At 53.7% G+C, this 20909-nt stretch overlaps 4 protein-coding genes across 4 annotated transcripts; 3 read left to right on the forward strand and 1 right to left on the reverse strand.

Annotated features, from left to right (window-relative positions):
- Positions 1-4227: 4227 nt before the first annotated feature.
- On the reverse strand, positions 4228-7125 carry HD553DRAFT_302602 (uncharacterized protein). Its single transcript, XM_046178769.1, has 8 exons — positions 7014-7125; positions 6917-6930; positions 6166-6435; positions 5960-6089; positions 5842-5865; positions 4670-4781; positions 4493-4592; positions 4228-4431 (listed from the first exon to the last, which is right to left on the reverse strand). Exons 1-8 carry the CDS (start codon positions 7033-7035, stop codon positions 4393-4395), a joined length of 711 nt encoding a protein of 236 aa, XP_046040149.1. The 5' UTR covers positions 7036-7125; the 3' UTR covers positions 4228-4392.
- A 209-nt stretch (positions 7126-7334) lies between these two features.
- HD553DRAFT_302607 (DNA-directed RNA polymerase II subunit rpb7) lies at positions 7335-9139 on the forward strand. The gene is made up of 6 exons (XM_046178770.1): positions 7335-7630; positions 7897-7920; positions 8008-8099; positions 8195-8411; positions 8766-8903; positions 8972-9139. The coding sequence occupies exons 1-6, from the start codon at positions 7619-7621 to the stop codon at positions 9020-9022; spliced, it is 534 nt and encodes a 177-aa protein (XP_046040150.1). The 5' UTR covers positions 7335-7618; the 3' UTR covers positions 9023-9139.
- Positions 9140-12258: 3119 nt separating this feature from the next.
- Positions 12259-13753, forward strand: HD553DRAFT_302611 (uncharacterized protein). Its single transcript, XM_046178771.1, has 4 exons — positions 12259-12339; positions 12442-12651; positions 12724-13347; positions 13427-13753. The coding sequence occupies exons 2-4, from the start codon at positions 12491-12493 to the stop codon at positions 13647-13649; spliced, it is 1008 nt and encodes a 335-aa protein (XP_046040151.1). The 5' UTR covers positions 12259-12339; positions 12442-12490; the 3' UTR covers positions 13650-13753.
- Positions 13754-13931: 178 nt separating this feature from the next.
- HD553DRAFT_302614 (nineteen complex-related protein 2-domain-containing protein) lies at positions 13932-17398 on the forward strand. Its single transcript, XM_046178772.1, has 9 exons — positions 13932-14209; positions 14283-14865; positions 14928-15036; positions 15114-15216; positions 15284-15559; positions 15631-16191; positions 16250-16546; positions 16605-16898; positions 16961-17398. Exons 1-9 carry the CDS (start codon positions 13979-13981, stop codon positions 17033-17035), a joined length of 2529 nt encoding a protein of 842 aa, XP_046040152.1. The 5' UTR covers positions 13932-13978; the 3' UTR covers positions 17036-17398.
- Positions 17399-20909: the final 3511 nt, after the last annotated feature.

Here is a 20909-nt window from a genome sequence, read left to right on the forward strand (position 1 = left end):
TGGAGCGTACTACAGAGATTTTCCATGATGCACATCCACCACCATCCGTGATTCCACCTTCCGTCGCAGGTACAGACCGAATCGTCATGCAACCGCCCACCCTGGCTCCTGAAGGTAAGTTGGCGTTTAGATGGTAGGCAAATAAAATGCAGACTGCGCTAATCGGGATCGGTAGTGATACATCACGACACTGTCGAAATCGTCAAGACCCCTTCGAAACGTAGCAGAGGATCGCGAGCGGATACTCATGTACCGAAGACCACTGTAACAGTCGCAGAGGATAGCGCCGGACATCCTATCGTTACGACGACGATTGAGGAGCATGATGTCGGAGGCCGTTACCCCCATTCTGTGCATCCACCAACTACTGTTGCGCAAGATCCGCCCTCGCACGGAAGTGGTAGTAGACCGTCAAGAGTTGCTGCTACAGAGCTTGGGAATATACCCACTTCTGTTGCGCCTCCGCCAGCCACAGTTGTAGTGACACCACCGCCTCCTACTATCATCACTCCAGGACCGCCAGTCGCCACTGCCTACGATCCTATCACAAGACCCCATACACCGGTTGGAGCTGGTCCGCCTGCTGTTACTGTTGTTGGAGACGCTCCCTCCGGTGGCCTGGTAGTTAAGCCAGTCCCTTCGTTTGCGCCTCCCTTGACAACGGCTTCTAAGTGAGTGTCTACTCGTTGCGTATCAATCGGCAGTATGGGCTGACAACATCTGCGACATAGCGTCAAACCTGCATCAGGTGGCCTGGACAGAGATAAGCCAGTGGTGGTGCCGGACGTACCCGTCCAGCTCACTCCAGGCCCGATCGTCCAACCTGCGTCGAATGTACCGACTCAAGCCTCCAGGCCGGCGACCGTGGTGGCTCAACCTGTGCAAAACCAGCCAACGTCCCGACCAGCGACCGTTGTGGCCCAGCCCTTGCAAGACCAGCCAACATCGCTAGGAAACGTTCCATCGGGATCAGAGTAAGTGGATTGTAGACAAAAGGCAACACCTCTACAGAGCCAGACTGACATACCGTTTCAGTGCGAATCCGACAAGCAGGCCCCAATCCGTTGCCAGTCGGAAACCACCACCTCCCCGCCCTGTCTTTGAGGAGGGTGATCCGATGGCGGCTCCCGCGCCAACGACAGCGCCCGCGGTCTCAGCGCCACCTGCCCCTCAATCCGCGGCCAACGTACCTGTTGTAGAAGAGGCGCGAAGACCGCCGGGCGTGTTGAAGAAGCAGCCACCAACCACCCCGTCTACCTCTGCTCCAGTAGCTGGAGACGATCCCCGAGTACGATTTGAGACGCCAGCTCCTGTCACACAACCCGCAGGCGTGGTTCCCGCGACTACTACGGCAAACGTACCAAGTCGACCAGCCAGTACTCAACCTCCTATGCAGGCTGCGACACCGAGTACCGTTATACCTCAGACGATCCCGCCAGGATCCGTATCGCAGCCGAACGTGCAGCCCAGCCTAGTGGAATCGATCCCTGCTCAGACGGCGAAGCCTGTCCGGGAACGCCCAGTGGTCTCGCCAGGACCAGTAATGCCTACGCCTGCACCGACAGTCTCGCACGACGCTCCCCAGTCGGGAGCTCATCACAACGTCCCAAGCGCAACATCTGGACAGCCGACCGGAGGCGCACCCTCTGTTCGACCTGCCACTTCGTCGGGCGGTGCTCCTGCTTTGGACGCACCTGTTCGCCCTCCTTCGTCCGGCATGCAGAATGTACCCTCAGCCGTGGACGCCAGTCGACCTATCAGCGAACAACGACCTCCAGTCAGTCAAAAACCGACTCCACCTTCTACAGTCCAGCAGACCCCTGCCTCTGTTCCTGCTACCGTCCCATTTCAAAATGTCACTCCAGGATCCTCTTCTGGCAACGTAGCGCCCGTGGATCCGGTTCATGTCCCGGCGAGCGACCCTGCACACAGGCCCAATGTGTTGAAGAAGCCTCCGCCCCAGCCCACGATTATCCAAGAATTGCCGCAGCCTACCACTCAGCAGAATGTGCCTGGCAATACGGTACCAGGAGGGGTTGATGTCGTGGAGGGACAGGCTGTCCCAGGCCAGCCCGCTGCCAAGCCCAACGTACTCAAGAAGCCGCCCCCGCCTACAAAGGTAGTGCAGCCAGGTCAGCCCATTGAGACGGTTGCCAATGTTCCCTCCGGGTCCGATCCAGCCACAGCCGGCCATACGGTACCGGTACCAGCCGACGGTGTCACGCAGCATGACGGCTCGACCGCAATGCCTCCTGTCCGTAAGGGCCTACCCACAGCTCAAGGTACATCAGGTCACCCTAGCGGCACCGGTCCTGGCGAGCCAAGGGCTGGTTCGAAGCAGCCAACGGTCGTTCCGGGCCAAACACCCGGTGGCGCGACACAGTCCATCAGCCCTGAAGCTGCGCTTGCGGAAAGGGACAGAATTGCCGGTAAGTCTGGCAGGCGGGATAACACGTTGAGTTTCTGACTGAAAGCGTAAATCACACTCTGTTAGCACAAAGCAAGGCAAACGCAGAGAAAGCAGGTAAGAAAAGGGGTTTCATTTCGTGTTCGATATGCAGATGTTTACGATTGCCGTTACCGCTCCATTCGACCAGAACAAGAACGGCTCGAAAAGGAGAGGCTACAAAAGGAGCACGAAGCAGCACAGAAATTGGCGGCAGACCGTCATAAGGAGCAGCAAGACGCTCTGTCTGATATCAAGAAGACTCTCGTAAGCGCCTTGTCACACCTCCCTCCACATTCTTGACATACACCTTACAATCGCGTTTCATAACACAGCATGACCATGGCACACACGATACCAAGTGGAAAGAAACGTTCGCTGAAGACGCCAAAGCCAAAGAAAAGCGTCGAAATGACAAGACCGAGAGGGACAAGAAATGGCAAGGTACGCATGGAAGCGCTTCGATCGTCTCTTCATCTCTCTTGACTAATCAAGTTGTCATCGAACGTAAACAACCTGTAGAGGCAATCGACAAGCTGATCATTGAGAGGGACGCGGACAAGAAGTGGCGGGAAACAGAAGCCAAGAAGCCTGGAAACCAGGCCGTGATCGATTACCTGAAGAAGCGCAACGACGATCTCACGGCCTTCTTGCGAGCTTTGGCAGCCGATCTTGTCGCTCAAAACACCAACCAGCATCAGCAGACGCAACAGGCTGCCAAGGCATGGGCTCGAGAACAGGTCGCTTTCAATTTGAGCGGATAGTAAGCGATCAGTGGCGCGGTCCGGCAGCGTTATTTCGCGCTAATGCCATCTGGTTTACAGTCTCGACGACTTCTCCAAGGCGTTATCGGTAAGCATTCTACCCTATGGGTAGTAAAAATTGGCGTCATTAGACTGACCGCAATCCCATCCACTAGTCCGAAGTGCGCGCGCTCCTTAAGGAAGTTGGTGACTTGCGAGAAACTAGGAGGGCTCTCTACTAGTGAGTGCCTTTGCCAGCTTTTCTGTGCCATGTACTGACATCGTTAACACATCTAGCGAGTTGGCGGAACTTCTACTGATGAAGGGAAGGCAATCACACGGAGACTTAATGGCAGTCTTGCCTTTTCCCACGGGTAACGGAGTAGGACCAGGACCAGGCATCGGCTTACCTAAAGCTGCGGCGCCCAAGCCGAACCCGCCAGCTCCCAAGGTGAGCACGCTCCTGCGACGCAGCACGGGGACATGAGCTGACCATTGGCCTTCTTCATGATTTAATTTTAGCCTGAGCCCCCCAAGCCGGCAGTACCGCCTGCTTGGCAGTCCTACAACTTGCCCCCCAACATGACCATCGGTGAGCTGGCCTTTCCACGGTCTCCAACACGCAAACCTTATGCTAAGCATCCGGATTACGCAGGCAACCCTGGTCAAGCTCCGTCTAATGTGCCTTCGGCGAAAGGTGGTAAACCGCCAGGAGGAGTAAGTCGCATCTGAGTGATACACGCATCCCCTCTCAGCAGACTGATTTGCACTTTGCGCGATACAGTCGAGGCCGCTCCCGACTCCGGGCGATGTCGTGAGTGCGTAGTCATCGTAGACTGTTTGCACTTTTCGGACTTGCGAGCTTAACAAACCGATTTGCGCGCAGTGACCACAACGACTACCACCCACCCAGCCTGATCAGAGGTAATGGCTCGATACAGGAGGTTCAACGGAAGGACTGTACCTATCTATATAATGTGCTTCACAGGTGTGCTTGCTGCTTGCCGTCTGGGTTATTACGATTCCATGCATCATGATGCAGAGTTGGACCAAGAAGTGCAGAAAGGGCGTGCAAGTTGAGCCGGTCCTTAATAATCAGATATCATACAATTTCGTTCGCAAAGAGAGATCGAAGTCGGATTTTTTCGAACAAGCGGAACCAGAGAGATGAAAGGTATCGTCACGTCACAAGAGTTGGCGATCTCAAGCCGTGGTAGTAGTGGTTCCGGCCGCGGCGTATTCCTGCCGGTACGATTGGCGATCAGTTTTGCGATCCACTGGTGTCAAATCACTGAAAGCTCACCAGCATCTCCTTGTCCAAGTCCTCGGCGGTCTTCTTGGGCCTAGGAGCGCGCTTGGCAGCACCTCCTCGAGGGGCAGCTCCACGTCGAATAGGACCAGCGCTATTGAATGTAAAAGACGGCATGGCGAGAGTTCAGTTTATGTCTTGTAGCGTTCCAAATAGGGGATTTCAACGAACCCTCGCGAAGCAGCAGCAGGGGGTGCGGCAGCAGGCACGGGCCTGGGTGCAACACGGGCGGCGAGAGGGACCTTCGAGGGGTCAACGACGACCTCGACTTTGAGAGGTCGCTCTGTGTGCGGAGAGCACGTGAGGCAGAGTCCAGCAAATGATGGCAGAGTTACAAACGAGGCGCAAAGGGGAAGTTGGGTTCCAGATGACGGAGAGGATTTCATAATGTTGGCGAAAGGTAAAGTTGTAAGGTTGGGAGGATGGTGTAGAAGGATAGTATGGCGGATTGTCGGGTCGTGGTTGTGGTTGTGATAAATGTTGATGAGGGTGGAAAAAAATGGTTGACGAATTGATGGTGTTGCATTTGGAAGAGTTGAGGTGAAGGAAGAAGACGACCGGATGGGAACGTGGGTCAGCCACCTGATCAAGAGATAATGTCGGACCTGCCCGCCGTTGCCGTCGCTGCCGTCGAACCGAGAGAAAACGGGCAAGTCGAGTCGATACGATTCGGTTCGATTTCGGGGATCGTGCTTGTGCAAAATCCCTAATGCGAAGGGCTGGTAAGAGGCATCGAATGCCGTAGACCTTGACCGTCGTCCAAACGGGTGCGCGAGCGCAAGACATCGATACTGATCGACGTCGAGGTAGGGCAGTGACCGCCAATTCGAGCGTCATCGCCAACCGGCCAATGTGCAGAACCGGCTTTGCACGGAAACGAATCGAGCTCGCCTCATCGCCGAGCCTACCGCGGCGTCCAAAGCGATACATCGTGACTCGATCCCGTCCAGAACCGCCCTCGTCGCGGAGGATCGATACCTCCCGCCAGGCGAATGAGAATCCGCATCGCAGGCAAAATGGTCCACCAGCCTCTTCGAGTCGAGGCCGATCAGCCCACCATGATCGTCACCCCTACCGCAAGGCGGTATCGCCCACCCCGCACGACGACTCGTCCGTTTCGCTTTGTGTCTCGCCTTGTGCCTTTTCTTGCCTCTTGCCTTGCCATTGATCTTGCCTCTAAACGCCGTGCTGTCTATTGTCTTCCTTGCAATACCGAGTGCCGTCTCGACGTCGATTGCCAGACACGACGACGGCGGCCAATCCGGCGACGGCGACATCTTCGTATTCGCCCCGGGGCAGCATATTCTGAAAAGAGATTCAATCAAGAAGAAACGCCTACTAACTCTGGTCGATCATCCGGTTGTTGTCTGCCGCCCAATTAAACATCCGACATGCAGAATCATCGTAAGCTCTCCATAACGTGACCAGATGACAAGCAGCCAAGGCAGGACCTGTACGTACACTGTTCAAAAGCCTTCTGCGCGCTTCCCTTTTGCCTGAAGATGACAGTGGCGATACCCTTGGACTTGCCCTTGTTGTCGTAAGCGAGTTCGACGACCTTGACTTGACCGACGGTGGTGGTCATCAATTCCTGAAGCACGTCGAAAATCACGTTAGCGTGTCTTCCGAATATGGGAAAGGAGCCAGTGCAAGATGAATGGACTCACCCTGACGCTCTCCTCCTCGACGTCCAGAGGCAACTTGCTGATGATGACCTTGAGAGCCTCGCTCGTCGCCTGCTTCTGCTGTTGCACCAACGGGTTCACGCCCAACTGTTGCTGCTGGGGTCGACCGGCGGGGATCGCACCGGCGTACTTGGCCCGAGCGCCCGAGGCCTGTCCCTGTTGCTGAGGACGGGCAGAAGCGGCGGGACGGGGAGTGGAAGTGCCTCGGCGGGAACCTCGGCCTCGGGAACCTTTGGGTCGGGTGGCGATGATCTGCAAAAGAGGTGACGGGAAAGGCGTGAACCAACAGGGGGAAGGTTAGAAAATGGATGCCAGTTGCGGAGTTTGATAAATCGAGGCAGGCTAGGCGTCGATCGATGATGGATGTGTTGTCTACGGGGGTCATAGTCGGTTCGAGCCGACGAAAGTGTATCGCGTGGAGCTGATCGTGATCCTTCTTGATCCGCTGGTCCTGTCCGAGTTCTGAATGATCTCGTTGTCTCGTTACGACGAGATTCTCTTGCCTCCGCTTTTCTGTCTCATCCAACGTAGCTCTCCCAATGCACGGGAGGCGGGAAGCTCGACGCCTCTAGGCCGAATCGATGGATCCCCCCGCCTCCGATGTCCCAGACCAGATCGCCCTCATCCGCGTCACCCCAAACGACCAAAGATCCAGCCAGAGAATACGAAATTACGGAGGAGGGAGGCGTAGGGAAGAATGAATCGAGGGGGTGGTGGCAAGAAGTGGACGTACTTCATCGAGAGACTCTGTCGTAGAATGAAAAGGGCCAGGTCAGCAATCGGCACTGTCAAAGCGCGTGTAAAGAGATTCAATCAATCGAACTGCTCACTGTCGACATCCATGGCAGACATGTTGGTTCAGTTGATACGTTTGTTGAGTTGCGAGGTGTGAGGTTGAGGAAGAGTGTGTTTGAAGCGATCAGTGAGAGTCGATTAAACAAGGTGAAGCCGGAAAGTCGACCTTCTCGAAGTGTTGAATCACTCCCATCACTCTCCCTTGTTCTCTCATGCTCGTCTCGCTTGTCGTTTCCGCTTTCTCACGCGTCTGCGCGTTACCTCGCATCCCTCTCGCTTGCACTCTCTCCCGAAAACCTGCCAGCGAAAAATCGACATCTCCCTCTCAGAACATCCTCACTTCTCCAACAAAAGTATATATACCTAGTTCACTCCCTTGACCTGTCTCATCCCACCTCGTCGCCCTTGAAGCTATCTCGACCTCTTTTCTATTATCACGACCAGAAAGAGCCGCTACGTCGCGTCTCCTCCCTGTGCCTCTCTCTCTCTTCGTCACCACGGAAGGACCCTGGACCTCTTCACTGAGTAATCCGAACCGAGGACCGGCTACCCATACAAAAGGGAGAGAGAAGGGAAAGGGTCAAGACGGGGCTCGTGTGTACGATAATACACCGGCTGGCATAAAGCATAACATAGCATCATGTTCTTCCTGGTTGGTATCCATCGTCCTCTCGTCCCCATGTCCCCATCTTTTACGATGGTAGACCTCGTCGCCGTCCTCGATTTTCTTGTCAAGCCAGATCACAATGGCTGACGGAGAATTCGAATACGTATCCTCCCCTCCTGCACCTCCCTACACTCGTCGTCGAACCTCCGTTCGTATCGTCGTTGCTCGAAATCATGATCGTGCCCCGCAACGCCATGTCTCGCCCTGCGTAAACCGACCGTCGTCACCATGCGCATCACGTCGATGAGTAGAAGGACCTTGAACATAACATCTCTGTGAGTGCTGGCGTCCTTTGCATTCTACACGCCATGACATCGACTGACATAACTTCCTTCCATACGTTACAACTCCCCGTCTCGCAGCTTCATCCATCCTACTTTGGACCGAACATCACAGAGATCGTCCTACAGAAACTCTATGCCGATGTCGAGGGCGTCACTTCGGGTCAGGATGGGTTAGTTCTCCGACATCTCTTCCCTTTCCCTTCAGCTCTGCCTAGTATCAAAACAACCTCACTGACATCCAACAACAACATTTTCAACTGCACAGTTACATCATCGCCATAACCGATCTCCACAACCTAAAGACCCTTCAATCCGGTTCCAAGGTTATCCAAGGGACCGGCGAAGCCGAGTTCACACTCCATTACCAAGCGCTGGTGATGAAGCCCATCAAGGGCGAGGTGGTGGACTGTCAGGTCGAAAAGGTCGGAAAGTTGGGATTCTTCTGCGTCTTGGGACCGATGCAGATCTTTGTGTCTACGCATGTGAGTGGTTGCGGGCCGTTTTTCCGTCTCTTTCTTCTTGAATCCCCTTTCCACCGCTTCGCTCGCTCGTCCTCGAATCCCGGGTTGCAATACAAAACAAAACAACACGCCTCTGAATGATGACAAGAAAGCATAGGGACATCTTACCCTTTCGGGGGCATGATGCAAACGTACTGGGTGATTCAATGTAGTAGTATGAATCCTTTTAAAATGTCCTGACAAGCGTAGTTTTGGGTAATTCCGGGATCGGACGAGCTCGAGCGGGCGGGAGGAGACCTTTTCTTCTATCGTTTTTCTTTTTTGCGATAGCCAGACCTGAGCCGATGCTGATGCTCGACCCTCCGATCTCGATAGTACACGCCGGAGGACTTCAAGTTCCAGCCCGAGGCCAACCCGCCCGCGTTCACCTCGACGCATACGGGCGAGTCTATCCGACGAGGAAGCCGGATCAGGTTGAGGATCGTCGGTGTTAGGGGGGAACAGAGCGACTTCGTGAGTCGGCTCGCCACTACAAGCGCGTTCGTCGAGGATGAGAGTTGACGTCTTGCCTCGTTGCATAGTTTGCGATCGGGTCGATCAAGGGCGATTACCTGGGCCCTATGGAGGACTGATCTTTTGTCTCTCGCGAAAATGTCTTGTAAACGAGGCTACTTTGGCCTTTCTATACTATTTCGATGTATACCAAACAAACATGTGCAAAACCGAATACAAAAATATAACGAACCGGACTACAATCGGCAAGCTCGTAGGTGGGATGCATCGAGCAGAACATGCGAAGCAGCCGAAGCGGGCGGGTCAAGGACTCGCAGTCGACTGAGGTGCTGCTGTAAGACTGGTGACCGTACTAGCAGAACGATCAGTAGAGAGGCTGTCCAAATCCGCTTGAGTAGATCGAGTTGCGGTCAGGCTTGGGCTACTCAGCAGCGAGATACTCAGGCCACGCAATGGCGACTCCACCTGGATGCTCAGCCCTTTGAGAGGACCGCCCTTGATGACCTTGGCGGCGGGTTGCTCCTCGCTGACCTTGACGGCGGGTCCCATTTTTTCTAGCTCGGGAAAACTGGTCAGACCATCTGCCCTGCTGGTCTTGCCGACCCATTGAATGACAGCATCTGGGTCGAGCACGCCAGTTGGGACCAGCGTGATAATCGGCTGGCGCAGCTGGGTGGGTGTGGGTCTCTGGATTACCTTCGTGGACGTCTTGGTTGCCATATCGCTCACGGTATGAGTGGCAAGATTGTCAGGTCAGAACCGTCGTTCAGATGCGGCGTGATAGGCAAAGGCGTCGACCAGGAAGGCTGGAGGGCGATCCTCCATTGCCACACAGCTGTGACATGTCAGGGCACTTATATACGTGTCCGCCTCGGCTCACATAGAAGAACAGACGCACGGTGTCAGACCGTCAAACCCGCTAGAGGAAAGAGCCGAATCAAAGGTGCGGCTCAAGGACCTGCGCATCAGGGTCACAAAGGAAGCGCATCGCGCCACATCCATGATATCAGCTCGGCCAAGTAAGGGATATCAAGACAGTTACCTTCCGGCTGGTTTCTTCGTATTGCATTGCATCACTGTCGCTAAGCTGGAGTTCGTGCAGCGTGAAACAAGATACGGCTGACATGTCAGCGGTGTTCGTTCGAGATACTGTCAAGCTGAGAGGCAGCACACCGTTAAGTCGAAAGCTCATACCGGTGAAACGATAATAGAGCTGGCTCACTTTGACGAACACCAGCGTTGCACAATGTTCCGAATCCACAAAATCCCGAATTGCAGAACAAGTAAAGGTGGTTTGCAGTAGGAGTAGGGGTCGAAGTGGGTAGAGAGAGGACGTTTCCAAGGGAAGCTTGTGGACACCATGGATTTGCATGTTGAACTCTGCGATGTCCTTGAGAGCCTGCTCCGCAGTGCTGCCTCTGATGGCTGAACAAACGATCAGCATATCGGGACCTGGTATAGGTTGGGACCGTTCAGAAGGCGAGGGAAGCTTGGTACCACTACAGATAAAGTGATATTCGTTCCCGTAATCGAGCAGTGGCGATTGATGCTCCACACCGGCCATACTTGAATCTCCCTGTGGATGAAGACGTTCGAGCGTCGGCTCAAAAACCTCATCCCGCAACTGCGAGCATCCGTGTGCGCCTTCGAAACATATTCGTAGCCGGCTTGATTTTACCATTGTCCTTCACGGCATGACTCAATTCCAGGCGCACCCTTCCCACGATCCCACAAGCACATGAAAAGGCTCGTCTCTTTTGACGACGGCTGGCGCACGCAAAATGGCGCGCCATGACAGCATCGGGTTGAAACGCGACGCACCTTTGACCAAGATCTAGTCAGATGACCATCGTGGCGGTTTCAGGCTTCTTCGAGTAATCGATTGGGCAGCTATAGGAAATGAGATGACAACTTTACGATCCTTGGATTCGACCATCGAGTATCCTCTTGCCACGACACCGTTTTGCGCGCGATATCGCGTGATCCTACCAGCCATGACCGCGGACTCTCGGTCGCCTCACAAGCCATCACACAATTCCCCACGATCTACTTTCGTCACCCTGGGACAAAGAATTACATAGAGATCTCGTCGCTGTTCTCGACCTATGACCCAAACGGAGGCAAATTTCCTTTTAACGTAAGCCTCGACTGTCTAAGCTTTTCACAAACCATGATGTTCGACCACTAACAAAGAAGCCCTCCCAGATACTGGCCGACGCAGGATCCATTTACAGTTGTGAGGAAGGGATTCAGGAGACTCTCCTGATTGAGCAAGATAGTCTCGATGCCGAGTCTACAGCGCCCGAGAACTCTGCTCACGAGCATCCATACACGCAGATCGAACATGAGGACCGCGTGTTCGTTGCAGAAACATCGGTCAATAGACTCAAGGTCTTCGAAAGGAAAGCCGGTTTCGCGTTTGACAAGAAGGAAGTCGTGGTAGCCATACGCAAGTGGTTGATGGAGTGGTTTGAAGAGCTCGCGGGCGCTTCCAATGTGTGCGATCCCCAACAACGATTCGACTTCACCTCAACGCTAGCGGATCATGTTCTCGAACACATGAAGGAGAGCGATCACAGAAAGGCGCAGGAACTCGAAGAGAACGGACATCTTCAGGACTTCTCAAGTAAAGCGAACGAAGCGACATATCAATTGTTGAAGGATCTCGAGGAGAACAGAGGCATTTGCGAAAACTATCAGAAAAAACATCTAGCTCTGCTATAGATGGGTGATATAGTGGGAGAGAGGAGGGTTCGCGAGGGTGAAAAGTATATTTTTCCCAATTTGCACTGCGGAGAAGGGTGCCGATAAGCGAGATGGAGCTTGAACGTCATGGTGTAAGAACCCCGCTTTGTATAGATTGTGTGTCCTGCCACAGTCCCCTTGTATATTGCCGTTGAGATTAAACCGTACTTTTAAACCGTACTTTCCTGGTAAGTTCGAATTGTTAGTCTTTCAATAGGGTCATCTTTGCTATCGACACCGAGTAAAGGGATGAGCTGCAGCTGGCGTAAACGAAATTCCTATACCAGGATTGATAAAACGCCCTTGCGATGTTGTGGCATACATTGGGTCGTTCAGCTCCAGCAGACACCCGTGATCGTGTTGGCCGGAGGGGAGGGGGTTGTCAGTTGTGTGTATAGGGGCGGCTCCTGCAACCCAACCCAGGTCGGAAGACGGACAGTACGACAGTTTCGTCTGAAACGTGTTCGAGCCGATGAGATGCCGCCATCGCGCCACGTCATGTCACGGCATCGTTCGCTCGCTCGGATTACCAACAACGGCCTCGTCCGAAGAGAGCACGCTATCCTCGACCAACCCCCGGGTTATATATATGTCCGGAGGGTAGAGGCTCATGGTAAACTACAAAAGGGTCAAGAGTGAGCAAGGAAGTAAGCAAGTCTCACGGCAGGTTTCATACAAAAGTCAATCCTCAGTCAGTCCAGTCTTCTCAGCTTTTCATTCCTACCATGTCGGTCACGGCTCGATACGCGATCCGACTAGCTCAACCCCGACTCGCACCGTCGTTCACCAGCAGGTACTCGCCAATCCGCTTTACCTACCAATTGTCACAACAATATCGAAGCATGTCGTCCACTCAGATCCCTACTACCATGAGAGGAGTCTTGGTCGAAAAGGTGGGAGGTCCCGAGGTGCTCGAGTTCAAGACCGACTTGCCCGTCCCCAAGCCTGGTGCCGGTGAAGTCTTGGTCAAGAACGAGTTGGCCGGACTCAACTACATCGATACGTGAGTGGTCGGCATGATGGAGGATCATTCTCGAAAGTTATCGTTGATGTTGGCCATTTTGATACCTGCTAGCTACTTCCGGACCGGTCTCTACCCATCTAAAAAGCCCGAAATACTCGGCAAAGAGGGGTACGGAACGATCGTCTCCCTCGGCTCGGACGAGAAATCCTTACAAGGCCTCTCGGTGGGCGACAGGGTCGTATGGATGGGCGGGTCTGGATATGCCGAATACACCGCTGCACCGGCTCTGCATACTTACAAGATCCCTGACGGTCTCGATGGCAAGCTCGCCCTCGCTTCGTTCTTGCAAGGACTCACCGCGTTGAGCTTGATCAGGGAAGCTCATCCGGTGAAAGCTGGGGAATATGTCCTCGTCCACGCCGCTGCGGGAGGGGTCGGGCTCTTGCTTTGCCAGATGCTCAAAGCTACCGGAGCACATGTAATCGCGACCGCTTCTTCCCAGGAGAAACTCGACCTGGCAAAGAAGAATGGGGCCGAGTTCCTTATCAACTATTCGGAGGAGAAGGATCTCGTCGCCAAAGTGCTCGAGATCACACCCGGTGGCCAGGGGGTGGATGTCGTCTTTGATGGAGTGGGCAAGTCGACGTTCGAAGACGACCTGTTGATGGTCAAGAGGAAGGGTTCGCTCGTCTCGTTCGGTAACGCATCAGGGGCGGTACCTCCGTTCGCCATCTCGTAAGTCTCGACGTCCTATCCTTGGATACACTGCTCGCGGTCATGGCTTTCTAATCCCTCATCTGCTGCATCATCACAGTCGACTGACGGCCAAGAACCTCCGACTTCTCCGACCTACCCTCTTCAACTACATTACCACACGCGAAGAATTTACCACCTACACCAAGGAGCTCTTCCAGTTCATCCTTGATGGAAAGCTCGACATCAAGATCCACGACACTTATCCTCTGGAGGACATCAGGAGGGTGCACGAGGATCTGGAGGCGAGGAAGACTACGGGAAAGGTTTTGATCAAGATTTGAGGGGTTAACCATATCGAACAAATGACAAATGAATCAGGATTGTAATACATTTGAATCACTATTGCTCACTGAGGGCTCGAAAAGCTACATCAATTCCAGGCATGTGATCGGAATGCGATCTCAGTTGGATAACGAGTCTCGATGGATGTGAGCCTGAGCACGGACATGGCTTGAAACGACATGTCCGCTTTCAGATCGCGATGAGCGATGAGCACGACCAGACGGATGAACCTCTCTCATCGGATGCCCTGTCGCTGTCGACGATAATCTTGACTTGCTTGCCCATCAACAACCTTGCTGTACAGCTTGATAGTGTCGTGGCACATACCATGTCGTCACCTTTTATCAAACGAGCCAAAGCTCGGACGAACCTGCGTCAGCGGGACGATGCCGCGCCAGGTTCACCTCTAGCCAGGACGACGGACGATGCCGGGGATGAAGACGAGGAGACGAGCGTCAGCCCGATGCAGATGGCCAAAAACAGGAAGAAGGATAAAGAGAAGAGAAAGGTGGGGTCGACAGGAAAGACTCGGCTGAGTTTCGGAGGAGAGGATGAGGAGGTAAGCGATTCCAAGTGGTCGCTCGGTATGCGGACCTCAGGCTGATCTTGACTTGGCTTTGCTCGCGAGGCAGGCTTCGGAAGATCAGCCTTTTGTAGCCCGGAAATCAAAGCTTTCACAATCGATATCATTACAGAAGTCGGCAGCCGTTTCATCGGCTGCAGCTACGGCTAGCAATGATGGCACGGGTGATTACCACAATCCGTTCGCTTCTTCATCTTCGACCCCCGTAGCTTCCTCTTCGGTCTCATACAATAACGCCTACCTCGAAGAGCTCAAAGCGTCGACACCGATGAAGGCACCACGTGCTCGAGATTCCGAGGATGAGGCTCAAGCTATGGAAGTTGACGATCTACGGGAACCAGCCTCGAGCACGACATTCGCTACGCCAAGTCTAAGCCGGTATGCGCCCGTCCTCGATACTACCCAGGGTATCCCAGATGAAGCGGCGATAGCTGCTGCTAAAGCGAAACGGAAGACGGCGACCGGTACGGGCGTATCTTCCTCAAGCGGACTCGGAGGAGAGGATTATATCAGTATCAACCAGGACAATGGCAAATTGGCAGTATACGACGCGGATGCAAGGGGGGATGTAGGGCCTCATCCTGAGAGTAGGTTGCAAAGGGAGGAAGACGAAGAAGGCGATGGAGATGAAGGTCAGTATGGATGGGCTCAGATTGGTTCTTGTCTCCGCTCATGATTGAATCCCCTTCATCAGGATTTGCCGATTTCACCGAGACGAATACCCGACTCGCCATCGGCAAGGACGCCAACAAAGCTGCCGCTCGACGGTTGCGGAGCGATATGGTGGACGCAATTGAAGAACGGTCAGTCATCTTGCCGAAATTATTCCATCCAACATCATTCGAATCCTCATGAAACCTCTTTGTTTGGCTACGAAAAGAGAAAATGAAGATCTGGACGACGAGGATGAGCTGGCTTGGGAAATGGCTCAGGCTAACCGAGCAAACCCCACCATTGACGCCGGACCATCTCAGCCAGGCAAAGTAAGCACGGTCATATGACGAATCGATCAGATGCGAGGACCTGACCAGATCATTTCCTCATATGTAGACCTCACGACCGTACAAAGCTGCTCCGATACCCGCTTCAAAATCACTGCCTACGGTCACTTCCGCTTCAGCTCGACTACAATCCTCTTGCGCCTTCTTGAGAGCATCGAGGGCTACTCGACAGAACCAGATCGAGGCTGCGGATCGGGACCTCGTCGCATGTGATACTCAGGAAACGGAGCTGCGAGCTGAAGTGACGATGGTCGAGGCGAAGAAGGAGTGGATGGAAGAATTTCGCGGCTGGGTTGAAATGCTGGGAGGCTTTTTGGAGGAAAAGGTGGGCCGCTGTGCACTCATTCTCCCATCACGCCACATAGCTAACCTGCAGATCCGCCTCAACCTGGTTAGATGCCGGTACTGCAGAAGATCGAAAAGGATATGATGCTGCATTACAAAGAGCGTCACGATATCTACACCAAGCGGAGGTTACAGGACGATGCAGATGATCTGGCATTGTGCGTCGGGATTGTGGCACCTGCCGAAGCGGCCGAGGAAGAGGAGGTAGACGAGCTGGGCAGGACTCGCCGTAAAGTCGATGAATCGGGAGCATATTCTGGTGTTCGACGGGCGCGGAGAGAAGAGCGTGTTGCTCGACGACAGCGCAGGAACGTACGGAAGCCTACTCCCCGTACGGACGAGGATGGATACTCTACCGATAGTTCTTTAGGTGAAGGGGACGCAGAAGACTATCAAATGGCACAAGAAGCTCTGCAAGCTCGTGTGCAGGCCTTGTCTAGCGATGTCAAGGCGGAGGATTTCCGTGATCCCGAACTGGGTCTTGCGGTACGCTTCGGCGGCTGGCGCAAGCAATACGAAGACGAGTACAGCAACGCGTATGGTGGTTTAGCCATGGTGCAAGGTTGGGAGTACTGGGCGAGACAAGAAATGGTCGGATGGGAACCAAGCAGAGTGAGTTGTCGCCCTAGAGGTAGGATAATTGCAGAGCCTGATAGCCGTCGCGCCGTAGTCATCCAAATCGCTAGACTCGTTCCATTGGTTTGATTGCTTGCACCGTTATTCCCGTCCCAAGACGGAAGATGCGCACGCAGAGGATTCGGATGACATGGATCTGGACGAAGAGCCACCCCTTTCTGCAGAGGGGGATCTTGCTGCAGCCATGATCTCGTCATCGGTGACCAACATCGTGCTTAAAGCGATCGAGCATGGCGTCTACGATGTGTGTTCGACCAAGCAGACCAGAAATCTCGCCGATCTCCTGGACGTGATAGGCGAATATATCGGGAAAGAAGGCTCAAAATACCGTGTAAGTGACCCCCTGCAACCATCCGTCGCTTGATGCCGCCGCTCACCTTCTTCCACAGGGCTTACTTAAAGCTATACTCACAGTCTTTTCGACAAATATCCTCGCCAATATCGAACTTGTGGGTTCCTTGACTTCGCCTCACGCACGTCCTCCACCAGCATTCGACCCGGCATCACGGACGTCTTTGAGGACATTTACCAATCGGCAACGCAAAATGATCAAGAACCTCTTGCTCTGGCGACGATACGTTCCCGATGAAGTATCCGCATTGGTCAACAGGATGATTCTAGACGTACTCCGACCTGTATTATCACGATGCTGGGATAGTGGTGGTCAAGAGATCACAGCCGAGGCAAGTAGATTCTCGGACAGCTGGACGAAATGATGATTCCTGACTCAAACGCATCATTGTAGCTTGCGAGCGGGATCCCACCCGGCTTACTGAACCCGACGGCATCAGCATTCGCCAGTGGGTCTCAAGCGTTCTAGAGGATACCGAGTTCGGCATTCCACTTCTGCCGTGACCGTCGACGTGAAGAGTTGGTACTTTTGTGGTATCGACGCAATTCATGGCAAAGACCAGGCACACCAGCGTATCAGGGGAAACCCTCAACAAGCTTCTAACTGTGTCTGGTAGACGGTCTAGCAAGGCGAAATCGTTCTTGAAGCATACTCTTGACCCACCCTCCCAGTGCAAGGGTATTCCCTGTGCACTTGCTATGGAGATGTTGCGGTTCGTTCGCTGTCAGACATGAAGTCACCGCTGTACATATTTCGTTTCGAGCCAGCCTGGCCGAAATTGTAGCTCAAGTGGAACCAACGGCCATTCACACCGATTGACAATAATATGGAAGTGGCCTCTCATCGTAATATTCATGCACATCCCAAAGCATCCATACAAGCTGTAAACTGTCTCGACGAAAGGCTACCGATGTTGACCCGCGATGTAAGCCGTGTAGGCCGACATCGCGCCTTTCGACGGGTTGACAGATGCGAATTATGGCGACTGAATCTAGCCAGCCGCTCAAAGCGATGATGTCCCAGGTTGTGCAGGACATGACGTCGCTGATGGAGGTCTGCCGGCTAGGTTGCGTGGACCTGCGGTCCGAGAGTGTACTTGTCGAAGGTACCGACGTCGCGAGCCAGACCCAGCGAATGCGATGTGCTGCCATCACCACCAAGCTGATCGATTCGGCCTGCTCAGTAATCGGTGTATCCGGCTTGACTCTGAGCATAGCTAGTAGGCGTATAGCTTGTTGAAGTGTCATCCTGCATGGTCTTGTAGTCGAGAGCATCGCTCGCAGCGGTGACGGAACCGGCCGAAGTCCTGCGCTTCAGTCTGTCCCACTGATTCGGCATGATACTAGATGGTGCCACGCCTCCCGCGATACTGGCGGTGTCTCCTGATTGAGAAGGTGCCTGCTGCGAAGCGTAACTCGGGGCGTACATACTACTGTACGTTCCTCTCTTCCCTCCTCCAAGATGAGGCGGTAAGAAAGGCGCGCCAGGCGTGAGCATTGGCAAAGTATTCGAGTAAGCCTGTGATGCCACAGATGGAGCGATGTAGCCAAGAGGATCATGGGTCCTATAGTAAGCCGCGTCATATCGACTAGGGGCTGGAGTATTGATCGAGATTCAGGTTCTGGTCGATATCGATGAGCGAGCACTTTCGTTGCTTACTGTCAGATGGAACGGTGGGACCGCTCATAAACTCCATCGCCGGCGCCTCGAAACGTCTAAACTGCTCCATCGCCTTGTTCAGGGTCTTTTTGGGTCGACTGAACTGGATCATGCTAGCTTGCAGATTGTTCAAGGCGCCCTCGACGAGACAGTTTTTCTCCTTGTAATGCGTGAGGAGGTGATGCCAAAGCGGATGCTGGAGCGTTCGCGTTATAGTCAGCTACAGCCGATACAACAGCAGTCATAACGAGACCTTGCTCACCTTGCTCAAAACCTTCGGGTTACCCAGAATGACCACTCCATACTTTGCTCGAGTGAGAGCTACGTTCAGTCGTCGCGGGTCGTTCAAAAACCCGATCCCCTGATGTTCGTTGCTTCGCACACAGCTGAGAATAATATAGTCCTTCTCTCGGCCTTGGAAAGCATCGACACTGGCGACCTCGACTTCCTTGTATAGATCCTTCTTCAAAGATCCGTTGTATTGGAAGAAGTTGACCACATACGAACGCTGCCCTTCGTATGGCGTGATGACTCCGATCTGCGACGGGAGGACGCCGGCCTTGAAGAACTTGGTCACAATCTTTTCGACATTGCTTGCTTCCGTCCTGATAATTAGAGGTTTAGCTAGCTGTTTGCTACGATTGAGTGCTGCAAGGCAATAATAGCACCCACCTGTTCAAGAAAGACGTTCCGCTGCTGGAGATCTCTTCGTTGCCCAAGTTCTGATAGAAGAACATGGGCGTATCCATGACCGGCCAAGGGAAGTCTACGTTCTTTCTCAGTCTTTCGGGAGCGGTGACACCGTTCTGAAGCGTGCCCTCATAAAACATGTTCGAAGGGAATTCGGAAAGGCACGGGTGCATTCGATATTGCACCTGAAGTCGAATGGGCTTGTTGCCGAGGATGACCAAGCGCTCAAAAAGTGACTGGGAGAGACCTGCACGAGCGGCCTTTTTGTTCATGATGACGGGACCAAGTTGCTGGAAGATGGACATAGATAAGCGGGAATCCCACCCAAAACTGAGCGAATGACTGACCTGATGATCTCCGACGAAGACGACCTGTTTGCAACCCATGATCAAGGGGATCATACACTCTGTAGGAGTCGAGTGTGGCAATGAGCGATGGCCAGAATGAGCAGGGTCTGACTTCAACTGACCTGGTTCGGCGGCTTGAGTAGCTTCGTCGATCAAGACAGTCCTGAATTTGAACTTTGCCAACCGAGGGTCTCCGGCACCAACGCAAGTGGTACAGATGACATCGGCGGCAGCCAAGATATCTTTCTCCGCATTCCTGACAAGGGCCCGGTACTTCCTCTCGTCGGTCGAACTGAGTTCTCCCTGCTCGCTCTTCAACTGAATGAGCTTTTGCAGCTCTCGGTGGGTGTCGGCGTTCGCTACTTGATTGTGCAACGACAAGAATGACACCGAAGAATCTAGGGCTTCGCGAGACTTTGCAGCAACTCGGACGACCTTGAGCCCAGTTTTGTGGATCTTCTCCGTCAACTGGTCAACTGCGACGTTGGAAGGCGCACAGACTAGCACTTGACCCGGGTTCATCTTTGCCAGATGGAAGACGATCGAAGCTGATGTGACCGTTTTCCCCGTCCCGGGCGGCCCCTATGGAGTTCGAAAAAATCAACACGGGAGCGTAGGCAGGAGTTCGCATACAGACTTACCTGAATCAAGCTCAAAGGCTTCTGCAACACGCTTTTGACAGCGTTCATCTGCGAGCTGTTGAGATCCGGTAGGTTGGGGGCCGACATTCGTTTCGGAAGCTGGGTTCTCAATACTTGAGGTTCAAGCTCGTGACCGAGTAGTTTGTGGTACTGGCGCAATCTGGGTGTCAAATCGACCGAAGGCTTAGAACTGCCTGTCCCGTACTCACGATATAGCCTGAGACACTCCTCTCATCCAAAGCAAACGTTTTCATGGCAGACTGCATACGATCGAAGCTGGTGGATTTCCAAACGTAATCGACCGAGAAGCCGGTAGAGCAGTCTGATGGGACTCCGTCCGATCGACGAAGCTCAAGAGCAATCTCGTCGGATACATCTGTGTTAAGGGAAAGCGACATCGGGTCAGTATCTTCTCTGTCCGTCAACGCTAGAAGAGAGCCATACTATTGGGAATCTTGACGACGTTGCCGTCACCCTCCCAACTCGACCCGCTGTACTGGCTAATCCCGTGGAGACCGCCACCGGAAAATTTCAGTCGCAATTCGTCTCCAACCGCCAACCTGACTTCTCCGCTTTCAAGCTTGGGCATCGAAAAGTAGACGATGCGCTTGTGGTTCAAACCGATGTCCCACCGGATCGAGATGTCATTCTCAGTTTGCGACTCTTTCAGCCTTTTGTCGTAGTCGGCCTCGATCTTGACAAGAGGGCCGAAGATGTTCTGATATTGGTATGCGTCCTCGTACCTGAGCATTCATATGCGTGTCAGCTCTGCGGCCGGGTCGTCGGCATCCAAAGGCGTCATAGTCACTTTAGTAAGATGGGCTGCAGATCTTCCTCTCCCTCTGCCCTCTCAGCATCTTCCAGTTTGGCATTCGGATCCGATCTCCACAACTCTTCGAGCCTGTTCAATTCCTTGAATCCGATATGTCGAGCTCGCATGATCTCGTGCTCCGTAGGCGGCTTGACCAACCAGGACAAGAACGCCCTGTCGTCGATAATTGCTGA

Source organism: Filobasidium floriforme, assembly GCF_021052385.1.
Source record: "Filobasidium floriforme strain CBS 6241 chromosome Unknown HD553scaffold_1, whole genome shotgun sequence".
NCBI lineage: Eukaryota > Fungi > Basidiomycota > Tremellomycetes > Filobasidiales > Filobasidiaceae > Filobasidium > Filobasidium floriforme.

Bases quoted from the DNA above. Each gene is read 5' to 3' on its own strand.
- HD553DRAFT_302602 (XM_046178769.1), bottom strand. From the start codon at position 7,035: ATGTCTGCCATGGATGTCGACA. The intron at 6,090-6,165 runs GTGAGTCCATTC...GACGTGCTTCAG, and splicing joins TCGAGGAGGAGAGCGTCAGG to GAATTGATGACCACCACCGT. The intron at 4,782-5,841 runs GTTAGTAGGCGT...CTCCGCACACAG, and splicing joins CAACCGGATGATCGACCAGA to AGCGACCTCTCAAAGTCGAG.
- HD553DRAFT_302607 (XM_046178770.1), top strand. The intron at 8,412-8,765 runs GTGAGTGGTTGC...CGATCTCGATAG, and splicing joins AGATCTTTGTGTCTACGCAT to TACACGCCGGAGGACTTCAA. The intron at 8,904-8,971 runs GTGAGTCGGCTC...CTCGTTGCATAG, and splicing joins GGGGGGAACAGAGCGACTTC to TTTGCGATCGGGTCGATCAA.
- HD553DRAFT_302611 (XM_046178771.1), top strand. From the start codon at position 12,491: ATGTCGTCCACTCAGATCCCTACTACCATGAGAGGAGTCTTGGTCGAA. The intron at 12,652-12,723 runs GTGAGTGGTCGG...GATACCTGCTAG, and splicing joins GGACTCAACTACATCGATAC to CTACTTCCGGACCGGTCTCT. The intron at 13,348-13,426 runs GTAAGTCTCGAC...GCATCATCACAG, and splicing joins GTACCTCCGTTCGCCATCTC to TCGACTGACGGCCAAGAACC.
- HD553DRAFT_302614 (XM_046178772.1), top strand. From the start codon at position 13,979: ATGTCGTCACCTTTTATCAAACGAGCCAAAGCTCGGACGAACCTGCGT. The intron at 15,217-15,283 runs GTAAGCACGGTC...CCTCATATGTAG, and splicing joins GACCATCTCAGCCAGGCAAA to ACCTCACGACCGTACAAAGC. The intron at 16,547-16,604 runs GTAAGTGACCCC...CTTCTTCCACAG, and splicing joins AAGAAGGCTCAAAATACCGT to GGCTTACTTAAAGCTATACT.